The sequence below is a fragment of the Anastrepha obliqua genome, chromosome 6, assembly GCF_027943255.1.
Source record: "Anastrepha obliqua isolate idAnaObli1 chromosome 6, idAnaObli1_1.0, whole genome shotgun sequence".
Lineage (NCBI taxonomy): Eukaryota > Metazoa > Arthropoda > Insecta > Diptera > Tephritidae > Anastrepha > Anastrepha obliqua.
Genome location: NC_072897.1, coordinates 33,109,154 through 33,129,056, shown reverse-complemented (window position 1 = coordinate 33,129,056; position 19,903 = coordinate 33,109,154). Strand labels below are relative to the sequence as shown.

General features: G+C 40.9%; 2 protein-coding genes across 2 annotated transcripts; both read right to left on the bottom strand.

Moving 5' to 3' along the window:
* Positions 1-5,349: 5,349 nt before the first annotated feature.
* LOC129250318 (uncharacterized) lies at positions 5,350-8,079 on the bottom strand. Its single transcript, XM_054889951.1, has one exon. The coding sequence runs from the start codon at positions 8,077-8,079 to the stop codon at positions 5,542-5,544; it is 2,538 nt and encodes an 845-aa protein (XP_054745926.1). The 3' UTR covers positions 5,350-5,541.
* A 314-nt stretch (positions 8,080-8,393) lies between these two features.
* Positions 8,394-10,682, bottom strand: LOC129250317 (uncharacterized). Its single transcript, XM_054889950.1, has one exon. The coding sequence runs from the start codon at positions 10,680-10,682 to the stop codon at positions 8,394-8,396; it is 2,289 nt and encodes a 762-aa protein (XP_054745925.1).
* Between the last annotated feature and the right edge of the window lie 9,221 nt (positions 10,683-19,903).

Here is a 19,903-nt window from a genome sequence, read left to right as displayed (position 1 = left end):
CACTGACTTACCAATATTACAGTTGATACTTATATAATTATTTGTTGATCCTGTGTCGACTAAGATTGTAACGGGTGTGCCTGTAAGACCGCACTTTGTTTGAATGCAGGGCAGCCAGTTTATTCGCCTAAAAAAGTACTTCTGCTTTCGTACTGTTCTTCGAGGTTTTATAACTTCTGCTCAAATATGAACGAGACGGTATCAATAAAACGGTCCGCGGATGACATATGGCAAAAATAAATTTTTTGTTTTTTGGTAGGACTGTTATAAGCTTACTGGCAAATTTCAGCGTGATATGTCACATAGTTTGTTTTCTGTGCTACTGTAAACAAGTCAAGCTCGAGTGTGTTCTTCGAATTTAACGGTGGAAATTCAAGTTGAACAAAGAATTTGTTGGAAATTTTGTTATTCCAACAAAATTTCAGCTTCAGACCCCTTAAAAATGTTGCAGACAACCTATGGGGACTCTGCTCTATCGCGTGCACGTGTTTTTCAGTGGTACAAATCGTTCAAAGAGGGCCGTACATCGGTTGAAAACTTGCCTCATGAACGTCGTCCGGCAACATCAGTAAACGACGAAAACATCGGAAAAGTAAAGGAAATTGTGCTTGAAAATCGCACAAATCGCAAAATCGGTTAACGCTGAATATTATTTAGACGTTTTAAAGCGTTTGCGTGAGAACATTCGTCTTAAAAGGAAGGAATTGTAGGACAACAAGTCATGGTTCTTGCATCACGATAATGCACCAGCTCACACATCACGTCTTGTTCGCGATTATTTGAACAAAAATAATGTTAATATCGTTCCGCAAGCACCGTATTCGCCTGATATGGCTCCATGTGACTTTTTCCTGTTTCCCAAGCTCAAGTTGCCGCTCCGTGGAAAACATTTTGAGACAATTGAAGTCATAAAAGAGAATTCGAAGAACACACTCGAGCTTGACTTGTTTACAGTAGCACAGTAAACAAACTATGTGACATATCACGCTGAAATTTGCCATGTAAGCTTATAACAGTCCTACCAAAAAACAAAAAATTTATTTTTGCCATATTTCATCCGCGGACCGTTTTACTGATACCGTCTCGTTCATATTTGAGCAGAATTATAGTATATTCTGCCTCTGTTTGATGCGTTTGATTGATCCTCTGCTGCTTATGTTGATTGAAGTTTTGTGGGGATGGATTTCTTTCCCTTTTGAAAGGATTCTAGTATCCCTGTTGGTGTTGAGTAGGACGTATAAACTGCCTAGAGTTGTCTATTTCCATAGTTATTGGTTTATTTATACGGTCGTGGTGCCGAGTAAAATTGTTGCGTTGCACTTGTATCCCTGGATTATATCTGGGGCGTTCATTTCGTTGAGGGAAGCGTTCTTCTCCCGAGTGACTTCTTGATTGTTGGACATAGCTTGGCTGAGTTTCGAATTGTTGGTTATGGCTGTCGTGGTAGATTGTGCTGGCAATAGCATATGCATGCGCTAAGTCCCGTGAGTTGTGGCTGTACAAGGTTCCACTTGTGTATCTGCTATTCAGTCCCATAATGAATTTTCGAACGGCTTCTTGCTTAGCATATGTCATCATGGCTTCGCTGTTTTGTTCATGCGACATTTCAATTTTTGAAAGCGCAAGATTAAGTGCTTTATTAATTTCGCTGGGATATTCGGATAAATTCTTTCTTCCTTGACAAATCTATATGTAAAGATGCATACAAGTCATATGGACATATCAAATACACGAATCTATTCCGTACGCAAGCAAATGTAAGCTAATGTGCTTGAACTGCAAGCGAGAGCGCGGAACGAACGACAAAGAGCACAATCGGCCCCCGCGTTCGGCAACGTTCGACATCTGGCTCTGTCCTACTTGAGTGAGCATATATATGTGTGTATATGCGCATATGTAGGTATATAAATTCACATACTTGTATTTACATATGCCTTCTTCCCGTGTGTATGGTAATGAACCATTTCTCTGTTGAGAATAGGACGATAATAGAAAAAGTAGGAAATGAAAGGGAGTGTTTCGAGTGTAAAGTGTCTTGAAAAAGGCAAATCGATGATGGTGCCTCTTAGTGTTGTTGACTTATTAACGTCTGATGTACAATCGAAATTGAAGATATCTTTCATGAATTTGATAAATGTTTCGTCATTTTTCACGTTTGTGTAAATGTAACTTGACCTATTCCATTGCAATTCCATTTACCTCCTCCTCTATATCCATACAAAATATCTATCAAACAAATAAAATTAAAATTTTGTTTTGAAAATTGCAACCATTCCATCAATATTTTCTTATGACGTTGTCACGTTAAACTATCGTCAGTAAACCGACTTTACAGCCAACCTCTTTTTTTTGTCACTTTTTGCTCACCATCTATTTTTTTTTTTACGGGGTTACCAATTGCGGTTATAGAGGCAAATAATTGTATTCTATTCAATAAAAACGTATTTTTATTTTTAGTTTCTTATCTAGGTAAATAATATTTAGTTCACAATTAAATTAGATATTAGGAAAATTACGATAAGTTGGTCAAAGTATAACACGTCTGTCCCCGCCGGCGATTCGTTCGAACTGTGCGTTTATTTAGTTACGTTTTTATGTTGTCCCCTTATTGACAGGGTCGTCCGCCCAGTTTGGTTGCCACTAATGCCTAGGGCTCATATTAGATAGGAAACTTACGTAGAAATTTAATATTAAGAATAGGGTACAAAAGGCCAACATTGCATTGCACACTTGCAAAAAAGCGGTCGGAATCAATTGGGGATTAACATCTCGTATCACACACTGGCTTTACACTTCGGTAGTTGGTATATTTTACTGTATGGAATACTTGTGTGGTGGCCATCACCTCAAAAGGAGAGTGGAATGAAACTGCTGACCAAAGAACTGTATTTTTATGCATCTCTAGCGCTTTAAGGAGCGCCACGAATAAAGCGCTCAAGGTGCTAGTCAACTTATATATACAGTGAGTCACAGTCAAAGTGAGCCACACTTCCTAGTCATCAGATTTAGTAGAAATTTGTTTAAAAATACCACAGATTGGAAAAAAGGTTTATGTGTTTTTATTGTTTGAATATTAGCTTCAATAATTCATCGCTTACATGAAGAACTTTCTTTGTTTATTATAAAAAAATGAACAAAAACTAAAATAATTCACAAATCTATCTCACAGTGAAAGTGAGCCACCTTAGCTGAACTGAACTTAAATAACAAATTAATACTTTGTTGGGCACCTTTGGTGGAAATAACGGCTTTTAGACGTCGGGGCATTGATTCTAATAACTTACAGGTATATGTGGAAGGAATTGCATGCCACTCGTCTTGTAAGGCATCTAAAAGACTTTGTTTTGAAGAAATGCTATGTTTCCGCATGTTTTGGTCAAGACGGAACCATAAGTTTTCAATTATATTTATATCTGGAGACTGCGGTGGTACTTCCAATACGTGGGGGCAGTAATATAATAGATATTCCTGCGCAACAAACGACTTGTGCTTAGGATCATTGTCCTGGTAAAAATAGAAGTCGCCTTCGATCCCTAGTTTTTCGACACTTGGCTTAAGATTTTGCTTCAAAACGTCTATATAAACGTATTTATCCATTATACCTGGAATATATTGAAGATTTCCAGTTCCACCACCTACCATGCAGCCCCAAACCATGACGGAGCCACCGCCGTGCTTCATACTGGGAGTTAGGTTTTTCGGCTGAAACTCAGTGTTTTTTTTTCGCCATACCATCTTCTTACCGTCAGAGCCAAATAAGTTAAATTTACTTTCGTCTGTAAAGAGAACCTACAAAAATATTATTATACCCTCTACGTTGCATTATACCGTTATGAACCTTTTGCCAGAAACTCATATCCTTGTAGACATATTTCAGCGCAAACTCCAACCTTTTTTTTCGATTTTTGCTGCTAATAAATGGCTTGTTTCTGGCCGTACGACCATTATAACCATACTTTCTAAGAACTCTTCTTACAGTTTCGGGGTTAACGTGGATATTTAGCTGCTCCTCAACCATCTTCGTTAATTTTGGAGCACTAAGATGAGGATTTTTCTTCACTTCCCGCAAAATAAATGCCTCGTCCCTTTCTGAAAACGCCTTTTTTTGCTTTCTTTCTGCTTGTTTCCTACTCTTCCTCCTCTAGTAAAGCGATGTATGATGTGCTGGACAGTTCCTCGACTTTTATTCACATATTCCGCAGTTTTTCTTTGGGATTTTCCTGTTTTAAAAAGATCAATTACTAACTGTCTAATTTCAACACTTGTTTGTCGACCCATCTTTATAACCCGCTTGATAATAAACAACTAAAACACTAAGAATAAGATGCAAGCGAAAATTAATATCCAAAAATACATATCCCGTTATTTTAAAAGAAACAATGTTAGGTGGCTCACTTTGAGTGTGACGTTAGTTTGTGCGTTTGTTTTTGTTCTTCATTATTACTCTTACTTCGGCAGCAAACAAACAGAAAAAATACAGTTAGATTACACAGCATGCTCACTTGATAAAGTTGACAAAAAGTAATGGGTGTTTGAAAGTATTTACAAAAGTTGTTTAAACAAATATCTTCAAGGAATTGGTGGCGCACTTTGACTGTGACTCACTGTATATATATAATTGGCGCGTACACCCTTTTTGGGTGTTTGGCCGAGCCTCTTCTCCTATTTGTGGCGTGCGTCTTGATGTTGTTCCACAAATGGAGGGACCCACTGTTTCAAGCCGACTCCGAACGGCAGATATTTTTATGAGGAGCTTTTTCATAGCTTGCGGGGGCTTGCCATTGCCTGCCGAGGGGTGACCGCTATTAGAAAAATGTTTTTCTTAATTTTGGTGTTTCACCAAGATTCAAGCCTTCGTTCTCTGAATTCCGAATGGTAGTCACGCACTAACCCATTCGGCTACGGTGGCCGCCGTCAACTTACCTGCTCTAAATCTGGTTGGAAACGTTGCCGCCGCTTCAGTGCTTCGACTTTGTAGTGTAGCGCTTTGGATGACCCAGGGGCTCAACATAGGCTCTTAAAGACTAACATCCAATCAAGAAGAGAGTGGCAAACTCAAAAACCATGGAGAAGACGGGGAACAAATTTTCACACGGATGGATCCAGGATAGAAAATAAAGTAGGTGTTTGATCCAAGAAGCCTTTTTCTTGGATGACGAAAAAAAACCGAGAAAATTGGGGGTGTATATCTTGCGCAGTGAAAAACAAGAAGAGTAACGAAATCCAAACGTATGTGTCTATGCAAAACTTGCGAAATCACTTGCGAACCAAAAAGACTGTAGTGAACTGCTTGATGTGAGCGATAAGACCAGAATGATTTATTGAAATTCATGCTAATTATTTACAAGCGAAAGATTTATCAGACCAAAAGAGAATTAGAGAGCAATAATAAGTAATATTGACTATGTGTGTGTGTGTGTGTACGTATGCAAATTTACAATGAGTGGATGTTTATTTGTACATATTGAGTGTTAATTAGGTGTAAATTATTTAAGCATAAAGGGTGATCCAACATCCCGGCCCCGTTGAAAGGATGCACTTTCAAGACACTGGCAGGATGGCAAGTTTGTGAACAGGCCGGCAACAGCTCCCATTAGTAGTGCGGAGGCGCACAACTCGAACATGACCATCTCGTCCACGTACGGTTGACTCAACGCGACCAAGCTTCCAGCGTTGTGGTGGGAGGTTATCGTCGTGGATGATCACTAGCGTACCTTCTGCAAGATTGGGTGTAGGTGTCGTCCACTTGACTCGTGAGCGTAGTTCATTGACATAGTCTGAAGACCAGCGGCGCCAAAAGCGCTGCTTGATGGCCGTAATCATATCGTATCGATCCAAATTCGAGATATTTCTCTCTTCGAGTGAGCTTTCGGGTAGGGCACGTAGCGATGACCCGACCAAAAAATGTCCAGCAGTGAGTGCTTCAAAGTCATTGGGATCTGATGATAGCGGTGAGAGCGGACGCGAGTTTAGTATGGCCTCTATTTCCACAGCTACAGTGCTCAGTTCTTCATATGTTAATCTTGTATTAGCCAATGTGCGATAGAGCAGTCCCTTTGCGCTTTTAACTGCTGCTTCCCAGAGGCCCCCAAAATGGGGTGCCCTAGGTGGGATAAAATGGAAATTAATAAAATCGGAAGAGCAATATTTGTTAATTTCGTTCTGGGTTTCGTGCTTGAACAAAAATTGTTTGACCTCTTGCAAATGGTTGGATGCTCCTACAAAATTCGTGGCGTTGTCGCAGAAAATGTGGCACGGCATCTTTCGCCGACCACCCATACGTTTTAGAGCGTTCAGGAATGCCTTGGTAGACAAGTCCGAGACCACCTCAATATGAACCGCCTTAGTGACAAGACAAACAAATATCGCCAAGTATGATTTGGTAGGTGTCTTTCCTCGGACTCGCAGGTAAGTGCTTATTGGTCCGCAAAAGTCGATTCCGCAGCGTTCAAATGGACGTGTTGGTTGGACACGCTCTCTTGGTAGGGGTCCCATTACTTGCTGCAGCAAGGTGGGCTTGTATCGAACGCAATGCACACACGAACGAACGACGCGACGGGCCAAATCTCTGGCGTTGACAATCCAATATTCAAGGCGGATCAAGGCAACTAAGGCTTTTGGGCCTGCATGGTAATTGCGAAGATGTAAATGGCGTACATACGTCAAAATAAATTGTGAATTACTGGGCAACAGCAATGGGTGTTTTTGGCTGTCTGGTAATTCGGTGTAGTCCAGACGGCCACCAACCTTGATAAGCTCGTATCCAGTCGAAGTGTCTATAAATGGAGTCAAAAATTTTAAATTACTTTTTAATGATCGATTTTTCTTTAGTAACTGAAAGTCGACAGAGAAGTGATGCTGTTGAACGTTCCATATTAAGCAAGGTGAAGCGCGTCGCAATTCGTCAGGCGATGGTGAAGCGGTAGTGAACCTTGATTTCTTTCTGGACGAATCAAAAAACCGGAATAACCAGGCGACTAGACGTAAGCAATGGGGGTACGAGCTAATGCCATTGATGATGTTGAGAATGTAGTTTGTCTCCATCATTGTGGTAAGTGTCGTTTTGCGTTTTTCCGAATTGATGACGTCTCCGTCGAGGTCAACTGGTGGTTTTTGATTTGGCCATTTAGTCTGATCTTGAAACAAAAAAGCTGGACCGGAAAACCAATTCGATTGTTTAAGTTCTGCAGTAGGGCAGCCTCGAGATACAAGATCCGCAGGATTCTCGCGCGTTGGTACGTATCTCCAGTGTCCACCTACAGTCAATTCTTGTATATCCGATACTCTGTTCCCTACAAAAGTTGAAAGCGTTATTGAATGCTGTTGAAGCCAATGCAGTACTAGTTGTGAATCGGTCCAAAAGTAACTGCTTAGAGGTTGATCAGTAAAAACATCTTTTATTTTTGCGTAGAGAGATGCAAGAAGGTGCGCACCACAAAGTTCAAGTTTGGGAAGCGACTGCCTTTTGACTGGAGCGACTCTTGACCTTGATGTAAATAACTGAATTTCAATATGTCCATCCAAGTCTTCCGTACGTATGTATACAGAGCAACCGTATGCTCGAATTGATGCGTCGCAAAACCCGTGTATTTGTATGTTCCGTACGGTTGGTTGCAAGCAATAACGAGGCACGATGAGTGACGAAATCGAGTTTAATGATGCTAAGCAGTTTGTCCAAGCTTGTTGTAGGTGCTGAGGTGCAGACTCGTCCCAATCGAGCTTCAATAACCATAGCTCTTGGAGGATAATCTTGGCAGTGATTATCAATGGTGACAACAAGCCAAGTGGATCAAACAGCGATGAGGCAATAGACAATATTGTCCGCTTTGTAACCGAATTGTATTGCTGTTTCGGGTTAAAGCCGAACGAAAATACGTCGCTTCGTTGATGCCATGTTACTCCTAACGCACTGGTCACAAAATCGTCGTTGATATGAAGCTCCTTTGTTGCTTGACCTTCCTTGAAGTCTGGGTGATTTGAGTGCCATTTCGATATTGGAAACTGTCCACGACGGAGTACTTCAACAACTTCATGCCTGAGTGTGTGTAACGTGGTTATATCGTCGGCACCACATAACATGTCGTCGACATAAAATGATGATTTTATTGCTGAAGCGCCGATCGGAAACTCTGCCATATGTTGGTCTGCCAGGTAGTGTAGGCTGCGTACCGCAAGGTATGGTGCCGAAGCTGTTCCGTATGTTACAGTGTTGAGCTGGTACGTGCGGAGATCTGAGTCTGGGGAAGCTCGCCAAAGTATGTATTGAAATTGTCGACAATTATTTTCTATGAGTACTTGCCTGTACATTTTAGTGATATCTGCGGTGATGGCGAAACGATACAGACGAAAACGTAATAGAAGCATGTATAAATCTTGTTGAATTGTGGGCCCCACTAACAAATGATCGAAACAAATGATGTTTGTGTTGAGGTGCGACACGAGGCATCAAACACTACTCGCAATTTGGTTGACGTGCTGCTAGGTTTAAGCACGCAGTGATGTGGCATATAGTAGTGTGGCTCTTTCAAGTTGGGGTGTGCTACTACTGACATGTGGCCAAGACTTTCGTACTCTTCCATGAAGGCAATGTACTGCGGACGGATTTCGGACGAACGTAGAAGACGTCTCTCAAGCGCAAGGAATCGCCGACGAGCGATATCGAAGGAATCTCCGAGACAAATTGGGTTGTCTTTAAATGGCAGATTTACAGTAATTCGACCAGTGTGGTCTTGATGAGTTGTTTTTGTGAAATGCTCTTCACAAATTCGATGGTCTGGCTGAGTTGGGTTTGGTGACGTGTCGATGGCTTCCAGTTGCCATAGGCGTTGCAAATTTTCGTCGATTGAGGTTTCATTTGACAGCAGACAAGATGATGACGTCACGTTATAGTCACCTCGAAACCTACCAGAGACGACCCAACCAAACAACGTCTTCTGAAGCGTCGGTAAATTTGGACCCTGTCGAATTTGGCCAACAGCAAGAGCATCAACGAAGGCCTCTGTTCCTAACAACAGGTCTATGCGCCGGGGCTTAAAAAACATCTCGTCTGCTAATTTGGTATTGGCTGGCAAGCTCCAACCGGACGTGTCGATCTCGGCATCTGGCTGGTATGCTATGTGCGAGGTGATTCCGAATTGAAGTGACAGTTGAAAGGCTGAAGTGCGCGATTTGATGGTCGTGGTCGTACGCGCCTTAAGACTGGTTAGCGAGTCTCCAATGCTTCGAACGCCCACATTATGTTTCTCACGTCGAAGGCGTAGTTTTTGCGCGAAATCCTCAGTGATGAAATTGAGTTGAGAGCATGAATCTAGGAGGGCTCTGCCCAACTTATACGTACCCGTAGCGTCCTTGACCAGGATCATAGCCGTTGCAAGAATCACCTGCCCACCTTCCGATGCACCCATGTGCGAGTGGGTTGCTGTCGATTCTTGAGATGAAGTTTGCCATGTAGGTCGAGTAGACCCCGAAGGCTGGAATGCTTGACCTGCCACTGGAGTTGTTTGAGTGGGTTGAGATGCATTCTCATGATGCAACAACGTGTGGTGTGCTCGATTGCAACAGCGGCAGCGATTCTTGGATGGACATTGGATCATTCTATGACCATTGCCCAAGCAGTTGATGCATAGATCATGCTTCTTGATGAGATCAAAGCGTTGATTTGTGTTCATCTCCTTAAACCTCAAACAACTGACGAGTTTATGGTTGGAACTGGAACAAAGAACACAATTAGAGTTAGTGATAGCAAATGACGAGTTTTGCATGCGATTGCTTGCGCGATTTTGCTTGCCAGACTCGGGTTTTCGTTGTGACGATGACTCGCATGAGTGCAAGAACTGACAATGTCGTTCCACGACTTGAGTGCACTGTGACCAAGTTGGAAGCGACTTGTAGTCCAGAGACTCGTTCCATTTGCTCCTGGTTTGCTGATCACACTTGCCCATCACAATGTTAATTAGCAATGCATGTGCGATGTTTGCAAACGTTCCTACTGACTCCAAGGAGCTAAAAATTGCCGATGCCTTGTCTATTAAACTGCGCAGCTGTTGAGCGTTCGACCTTTCCAGTGCCGGTAATGCGAACAGTGAGGCAATACCTTCCAAAAAAATTAACGTTGGGTTGTCGAACCGGTGCTTGAGCCTATCCAAAGCCTTCGGATAGTTTTCGCTAGTGACTTGGAATGCATGAACCGTTTCTAGCGCGGGACCCTTTAAACAAGTCAACAAGTAATTAAACTTCTCGATGTTCGACAGCCTTGGTTCACGAGCAACAATCTGGGTAAATGAAGTAATGAAATTCTTGTAATCTGCGTAATCGCCACTAAATGTTGGCAATGTTAGTCTTGGCAGATGCGACGAGGGCTTAACAACTGCTGCTGTTGACGTTTCGGGAAAGTACACTGTACCGTTAGCATCTTCTCCAAGTTGCGCTTGAATATTCAGCTTAACTGCTACGTAGCTGTCTTCGAGATCTGCGCGGCCGTTGTCAAGTGGATCTAAATCCTCAATGTCAGCTTGGACGGATAAGGCCTGCTTGAAGTAAGACTCCAGTATTCCTAGCCGACACTGAAGCTCAGCATTGGTAAGTTTATCCTCTGACTCCCTTGCCGCTTCGACGATCGATTTAATACGCGAAATGTTGCGCTTTATGTTGGAGCGCTTACGCTTGCCTTCTTCAAGAGACATGGTTGCGAAAATATTCCTGCTGGGTAACTGACTGCTGTGCTGGCGGTCAAATGTTGGAGCAAGCGACAGCAAAACAAAATACGAAAAATGCACAAACAACGCAGCTTCAATGTGCGAGAGCAGCGAAAGTAGTGATGGCAGAGCGACGCGATGTTAACGGCTTGTTCACTAGCGCAGCGGTATACGTCTCCAACGAACGGTGAATTCGACCTTTTGGAGCGACGAAATGTATTGTGTACTTACCAAAAATATGCACAACAGAAAAAATCCACGATAGGAATTAACTGCTAGCAAGAGGTTACAATGCAGCAACAACGCGAATTGGTTGATTGATTCCTGCTGGGTAGCTGACTGCTGTGCTGGTCAAATGTTGGAGCAAGCGACAGCAAAACAAAATACGAAGAAATGCAGCAACAACGCGAATTAGTTGATTGTTGTTGTTGCTCTAGCGGATTGGTTGATTGCTGTTATTGCTCCAGCCGTTAGATGATGAAGAATAAAGCAATTCACTTTATGCAGGATATACACGTGCCCCACGTTGGGCGCCAAAATGTTTGATCCAAGAAGCCTTTTTCTTGGATGACGAAAAAAAACCGAGAAAATTGGGGGTGTATATCTTGCGCAGTGAAAAACAAGAAGAGTAACGAAATCCAAACGTATGTGTCTATGCAAAACTTGCGAAATCACTTGCGAACCAAAAAGACTGTAGTGAACTGCTTGATGTGAGCGATAAGACCAGAATGATTTATTGAAATTCATGCTAATTATTTACAAGCGAAAGATTTATCAGACTAAAAGAGAATTAGAGAGCAATAATAAGTAATATTGACTATGTGTGTGTGTGTGTGTACGTATGCAAATTTACAATGAGTGGATGTTTATTTGTACATATTGAGTGTTAATTAGGTGTAAGTTATTTAAGCATAAAGGGTGATCCAACAGTAGGCTATGGAGTTTTTTTCAAAAGGATTGGAAATATCGGTCCGACTTCCGGACTACTGTAGCGTATATCAAGCAGAAATCTTAGTTATAGAGGAGGTAACTGTGTACTTTAACACACACGCCGTAACAAGAACTACGATAAATATCTTCTCAATACCGCACTTATACTAAGACCAAAGGTTACTCACTAATGCCTGGTAGCTCTAAATTATATTAGCACCGTGTTACGTATTGAATTTATGGTCTTTATTAAATGAAACTATATTACTCTTATATACATATGCATACAGTGTGTGTGTAAAATGTCGGAATCCGCGGGACAATGCGTTCGGTCGGTGTCTCAATTGCATCTGTTTTCTCCCATACATGACACCCCTTAACTCCCAGAGGCTGAGTAGAATTGTGGGGCCTGTCGGCCGCGCTTCGATCTGCTCGGTTTTCCGGTGTTGGCGATGATGAGGCGACAGGCTGTAGGTTCGTTGATATCTCTAGCGATTGAGTCTCCACGACGTGATCAGAAGTACTTGAATCAACTTCATCAGATGATTGGATTGTGCTGGCTTCGACGTCTTCAGTTGACAGTATTTCGCAGTCGAAATCTTCTGATACCTCGTGACTACGAAGCTGGCCCTGATGTCGTTTGATGACCCTAGAGTCGTTCAACCGAACCTCATAAGATATAGGCCCAGTCGAATGATTACGAACCCATACTGGACTGCCTGAAGTTTTTAGCTCACGATTTAGCAGTAGCTCTGCAGGCGAGCGGTTCGTTGTTGAGTGCGGGCGGTGTGTTGCTTGAATAAATATCTAGCCAAGCGGAGATCGAGGTTTATGTCAGGCACTGCTTTCTTCAAGTAATTTTTGGTACTTTGAACCATTCGCTCCGCCTGCCCGTTTGTAGAAGGATGGAACGGTGCAGAACGGATGTGTCGAATAAGATTGTTCTCCATAAAGTTCTTAAACTCTTCAGATGTGAAAGCTGTTTCGTTGTCCGACATGAGCTCATCAGGTAGTCCATGCGTGGCGAATATTTAGCGTAACACCTTAATAGCGGCCGCTGAAGAAGTTGAATTAACGATGGCCACTTCAAGCCACTTAGAGTAAGAGTCGATGAGCATGAAGAATAAATTGCCTCGAAAAAGACCAGCGAAATCCACGTACAGACGGGACCATGGACATATTGCCGATTCCCAGTGGTGCGTTGTTGTTTGGGATTGCTCGTTGCGATTTTGCTGATATGAACTGCATTTCTTCACAACGAGTTTGATTTCCGCCCCCAAATACAACTTCGTGCAACGGCCTTCATTTGACGATGCCAGGATGTGGTGCATGAAGAGCTTCCAAAATAGACTCTCGAAAAGTAGACGGGATTACAGCGCGGTTTCCCCAAACTAGACATCCTCCATTTGCACTGAGTTCAGTTCGATGGCAAAAGTATTGATACAGCTTATCGGAGCGGTTGATTTTGCTGTTGTGGTGAAAATTCCCAAGAGTGGACGGGCATAGGTGACAAGCGTAAAAAATCTGCCATGTAACTAGTTGTGGAATTTCTTCCCTCCAGAGATGAGGGCGACTGCTTCCCTATCTAAAGGGTTTTTCAATTGGCGCGGGTCGATTTTGGCGCCCTGTGGCAGCCATTTTGTTTTGGTGACATCTGTCAAATCTTTTGTTTATTATTCAGTTGTTTATGCCAAATCATCATGGAAAGTTACACGATTGAACAGCACGTTCAAATGATAAAACTTTATTATCAAAATGAGTGTTCATTAACGCAAACGTTGCGCGCATTGCGCCCATTTTTTGGTACACTTGGTGGCCCTTCCAATTTCTTATGGCCCATATTGAACCATATGGACCTAGACGGCATGTGGTTCTAGCAGGATGGCGCTACGTGCCACACAGCAAACGGCATTTTATTCCATTTCAACATCTACCCGCCCTTATTGAAAAACCTTTTATCTGTGCGTAAGTTCGTTCTGCCTCCGACAGCGTCTTTGAATAGAATGCAATGGGCTTCTCCGACCCGTCTGTTAATCTGTGGCTGAGGACTGCTCCGAGTCCGTACGGCGATGCGTCACAAGTGAACACTAACGGCAAATTCTCATTGTAATGGATTAGCACATTTTCTGATGCGATCAGCCTTTTATGCGTATTGAAAGCTGTTTCGTGTTGTTCTTTCCAAGTCCATCGTCAACTTTTGTCGAGCAAGCGGTGAAGCGGCTCAGCGATTGCTGCTTTGTTGGGTAAAAATGCGTGATACAAGTTGAATTCACCCAGAAACGCTTGGAGTTGCTTCTTGTCCTTTGCCGATGGTGCTTCATGAATGGCCTTGATCTTGTCAGGTGAGGGTTGTATACCGAGATTGTCCAGTTTAAACCCCAAAATTTCGATAGATGGCTCGCTAAATTGCCATTTGTCCTTGCGCAAACGTAAACTGGCCTGGTCGAAGCGCACTAATATTTGTTCCAGTCTGTTTGCGAGCTCATTTTCTGACGTACGCATGACTACGATGTCATCATAATACGGCTAGATGCCAGGAATGTTTTGCAAAACGTTTTCGATGCAGCTTTGGGATATACCGGGCGCTGATGAACGGGACGAACGCTCATCAACCACGAGCTGTTGGTATGCCTGTGCCAAATCAATTTTTGCATAAATCGATCCACCTTCAATCGAAGTCAAAAGTGTGCTAACGGCTGGAATTTAATGACAGTGTGGCTTAATTGCCTTATTCAGCGTTGATTTGTAATGGACGCATATACGGACTATTGGCGTAGCCAAATTTTAGTATTCCATAGGCTCCAGATGGCATCGCCGAATCGATTTGTAAAGACACTGGTGGTTCTGTGTAGCGACCAAGATCTGTTGAGAACAAGTGATGGATTTCTTCAAAATGGCTTTGATGCTGAGAATACTGTTGACGGCAAAGACTCCTTCCATACGTAAGCTCAGTGCATCGAACCAGTTACAACCAACAAGGTTAGAGCTACCACTGTTTGCGATGATTAGCGGCAAGTTCTCAATTTTACGGCGGTTGTAATAAATTGATACATCGATATTCCCCTTGACTGGGATGTGGTTGGGTTGGTAATCGCTAAGATCCAAATCACACTTGGAAAGATCTGACTTTCTGTTGGACCAGACGCTTTTCAACGTAGATTCCGTCATGATGGTCACAGGCGACCCAGAATCCACTTCAAAAATACATGTGCTGCCATTAATCGTAACTGAGATCAACTTCTTCTGGTTGACCAAGGGTGTGATCTGATTGACATTCTTTCGGCGAGATGATTTTTTCCGCATTGAACCTGAACGAGCATTTGTTGAGTTGGATGAAGACGCTCTGTTTAAATTGACATTTGACGCGCTGCGGCAGGCTCGTTGTAGATGCCCCTTGACTCCGCATGCGTTGCAAAGTGATTCACGATATGGATACTGCTTACGATGCTGTGATCCACCCCATTGCATGACAGCATTGCATGACTACCATTGAATGACAGCTGCTGGTTTCTGTTGACGGCGTTTTTTGTTCGTGTACGAAAACGATTCTCGTTAACAGCATTAACTGGTTCGCTGAGGTGCCTCATAGCCATAGCACTGATGGCTGCTGCCTCATTCGAAAGTGCACGTTCTATAACCTTTTGCACTGTTAGATCCTTTTCAGTCAGTAAGGTTTTCTGCAGTCCTTCGTCCTTCATGTCACACACAAAACGGTCACGAAGCATGCGGTCGAGCGCCGTGCCGAAGTTGCAGTCCACTCCCAATGTGCGCAATGCTGCAATGTAATTGCTGACAGACTCGTCCGGATATTAATCACGTTTGTGAAAATGATAATAGGCCGCGATAGTCGTGGTGAAAAATGGTTGGTTAGAATCGTTTTTATATCGGCAAGGCTCAGATTACTAACCTGCTTTGGTGATGCTAATGATGCCAAGAGGTCGTAGAGGCGCGCTCCGGCCAATGTTAGGACAGAAGGAACAAATCAAAACGCGCCATATACGTTGACCATTTATTTGGATGATTTAAATTAAATGGTTCCAAATTCCCAACTCCAACCATGTTGACTCCTTCGATCTCTTGCAAAATAACTCATTCAGTCTTCACAGTGAATGTGCTGCTACCAGAGAACGTAAATTCATAGAGAAGGCGCAGTCCCGGCCCGTTCCTCATTTTGGGCTTTAACAAAACACGGGTAAGAAATTCAACTCAGAAATTACTTCACCACAAGTTAACAGTAGGAAATTACTTAATATGGATGCCGGAGAGAAATGCGAGGGAGAGAGTGATACGCAAGTGTGAAAAAATGCGTACAGAATAGATTTGTTCATTTGATATATCCATATGATTTTAATGCATGTTTACAGATTTGTTCTTTTTGGGTTTTTTATGAAAATTGCGCGTAATTGTATATATGCATGTTTATATATTATACATATATTAGCATAGGGCATATGTATATAATTATTATACAATAGGTTATGAAAATTGCGCGAAATTGTATGTATGCATGTTTATATATTAGCAAAGGACATATGTATGTATATTAGGTTTATATGAAAATTGCGCCAAATATTGAAAAGCTCTTATGATTGCTTGTAACCAATTGAACTTTGGTTTGAATTTTAATTCGAAAAGAAATGCGATTGTGAGTGCACGAGCGCGGTGAAGTAAACATTTTGAAATTATTAATAACTAATTAGAGAAAACATAAGTTGTCGTACGTTGTAGGTCAGCGTCCAACAAGGTGAGATGCACAGGTCCTTAGGGCAAGTACAACCAGCGATTTTTTTATTGTTTATTCTAATATGTATTTATTTATATTTTTCCTATTTTCCAGACTTTTTAATATTTGAGGTTTTTCTCTATCTTTCAGATTTTTCTCTATCTTTCAGGTTTTCCTTTTATCTTCTTTTTCAGGTAGCACTACCACTAACCACTACAATTTTCTCTTAATCACGAGGGATTGAGAGTAGTGTTTTAAAAATCAAGTAAATCGCATTGACTTAGCGAAGTCGTGTGAGAAATCGTCTTTAAATAAAGAGACAATTTCGCAATTCGTGCTTAAACAGAATTTTTTTTATTATATAAATTATTTTTAGTATCTCATAAAAATAATAAAATAAAATCAAAAAAATATTACCATAAATTTTTTCTTTCATATATAATAATAAATTAATAACAAAAAGGTTAAAACAACTGGCATTATTAACAACTTGTCGTCACTAATTATAAATTCGATAAGGAGGATGATGATACAATTGGTTTTATTTTAAATTCTTCAAGCATATCAAATTAATAATGCTCATAGAGAAATGATTCAGGCACACACGAAGATGACATATCCAAATACGAATATGTGAGTTTATATTCATATGCGCATATACATACATATATGTATATGCTGTGTGTACCTATGTATGTGCACTTGCCACAGCAAAAAAAATTTTACGATTCCCTAAAACTTCACAAGAAATCCAGCCCACATTCATAGGCACAGAATTGTATGTACAGTAACCTTCATATATGTACAGTAACCTTCAATTACTCTGATTTCAGAATAAGTTTCTAACCTTGCAGATATATGCATATGTTTTTGTGCCCTTTTTATCAATTGAAGCACTACATATGTACATACATTATATACTAATTAACTATTTACCTACTATCAGAGAACATAAAATAATTGTTTCGAAATTTACTGCTAGTATTGAAATGTCCGATACAGCGCTTTTTTATAAGCTACTTATGTAGTTTTCTGCAACTTACTGTATGCTCATGCGCGCACTTGACGCACAGCAGCTGCGGCTGTCGAGCATTTAGAAAGACGTATATTAATGCATACATATGTATGTACGGAGCCGCGGCCACTCGACTTGGCAAAAATTCAAGATTTACCAAATATTGGCAATAATTCAACGCGAAATATTCTAATATTGACTATTTTCGAATGGTCGAGAAAATTGGCACATGGGCGGCTCGTTTTATGAATGAAAGTACTTTGTTCGTTGAAATTTGAGCTCGAACTTATCAATGAATTTGTTTTTGTTGTACTTTTTAATATTTGAATTTGTTCAGGGCCGTCGCGGGTAAATAATAATGGCCCCTACAGCTGCGCCTATGAATGCATTTTGTTCTTGTAGTCGCTAGGCTTAGAATTTTAGTTTTGGAAGCATACGCATGTAGAGGCTTAAAGTAAGTATGTGCCGTTACATGTATATACGAATATGCATTGTTTTGCTTAGAATAGAAACATTATATATGCATACTTACGTATGTTTATGTAAACGCACACCGTATAATACGCAATAATTTTGATAATACACTTAATATCAATACAATTTAGTTAATTAGATACTTAAAATTTTACATTCATGCTTGCATATACTTAGAATTAATTTATTCATCTCCCAAGAAATAATCCATTTGCGCATGTAAAATGCCGAACGCATATAAGCATGAAAAAAAAATTTACAAGTCTGCTGTTATTTTCTTTTCCCTAACACCAAATGATGGCATTTTTTATTTCAATGCAAACGCTATATTTAATTCTGTTGACTACCCTCCGCTATGTTAACACTCTTCTGTTAACTTTTCCAATGCCGTGGTGAAATAATACGAATTTCTTACCCGCTTTTTGTTAGCATTTGACATTTAACCTGCTTATTCGTTCCTGAGCCTTCTCTATCAATTTACGTTCTCGCTTGCTACCAGATGAGGAATGCGAATCACCCCTACTTTTTATTTGTTTGCTGTTACGATCCATGTGCTCTCAACGAGAGCTGAGTTGCGACTTTTTGCCTGATCCAATTTTTATGACCTCAAAATATTCTTTGCGAATAAGACGACTTAATACAAGGTTATGTGAATGTCAGTGCATTTGTGTATTTGCAAACGGTTCCTGCACATTCACTGTTCTTATTGTTGTGCGCCGATAGGTTTTGTCGTTATGCTTTGTTTTACTTTTCGAGTGACCTGCGTGCAATACGTACATATGTGTGTATGTTGTTTTTATTATATTATATATTATATTTTTGTATACATCCCATCCTCGTCGCCAGTGTTACGTATTGAACTTATGGTCTTTATTAAATGAAACTATATTACTTTTATATACATACATATGCAAGTATTGTGTGTGTAAAATGTCGGTATCCGCGGGGCAATGCGTTCGGTCGGTGTCTCAATTGCATATGCTTTCTCTCATACATGACACACCATTTTCAAGGTCAGCCTTATATGGGTTCCGAAACATAGAGATATTGAAGGAAATTGCAGGGCCGATGAGCTCGCCAGAAAGGGTACTAATCTTCCACTTCTTAAAAACAGAGGCAACATTGCAATCCCTATGGCAACTTGGAAATTAAGGATAAAACATATGTAATATTCTCCAGGAGGTCCAAAAAAAGAAATAAAAATAAGTAAAAAAAGAACAAATAAAACGAATAATTGAAATTGTACTGCGTTTTTATTTGACTACGATTAAATGTGAAAATGTTATATTCCAGCGAACAGTAATTAAACAAATTGGATGCTAAATGGCCAACCCAATTGACTTAACTCCGAAAATTTAAACAAAGAAATTAATTTTGAAAACAAATCTTTATTTTATAAACTTATGTGCCGATTATGGTTTGAATATTTATACAGATTACTTAAATCCGAAGCGAAATAAAGCGATGAAAGTAAATTACGAATAATTAAGTATTGACCGATACGTTGGCAGCTGATGCAAATCGAAAACAAAACTGTATGTCCAAAGTGCAAAATCCTTTTATAACGATTTTCAGCACCGCTTTTCCTTTATTGATTCTAGGGGGAGGGCAAATCACGCGAAGACGATGCGACGTGAGCTTTATGTATTTTTTGGTATACATATGTATCTATGTGCACATGATGTTGTTGGTAATGCAGATGTACTAAATTCTGCGCATAGAAATGACGATGAGTAAGTGATAACAACGAAAAGTGTAAATGAGCAAAGACCGAAATAAACGATGAGAAGAAATTTGAGCGATGAACAAGATAGCGAAATGAAAGGAATAGGGTGAAACCCAAATTGTGGGTGATGCGAAATTAAGTTTAAAACCTTAACATCCTCCCCCGGTTGGAGTCAACTACTCCAAAATAATCAGCAAATTACCCTGGTAATTTGCAAATCTTTGATATTGCTCGTGTTTGTTGACCATTTCTGGTTTTTACTACCACTACACGAACATGACCATCGTCGCCAGGCTTCAGTGATGCGACCTGTTGTCCACTTAAGTGGAGGTGTATTTTCC

Bases quoted from the DNA above. Each gene is read 5' to 3' on its own strand.
- LOC129250318 (XM_054889951.1), bottom strand. From the start codon at position 8,079: ATGTTATGTGGTGCCGACGATATAACCACGTTACACACACTCAGGCAT.
- LOC129250317 (XM_054889950.1), bottom strand. From the start codon at position 10,682: ATGTCTCTTGAAGAAGGCAAGCGTAAGCGCTCCAACATAAAGCGCAAC.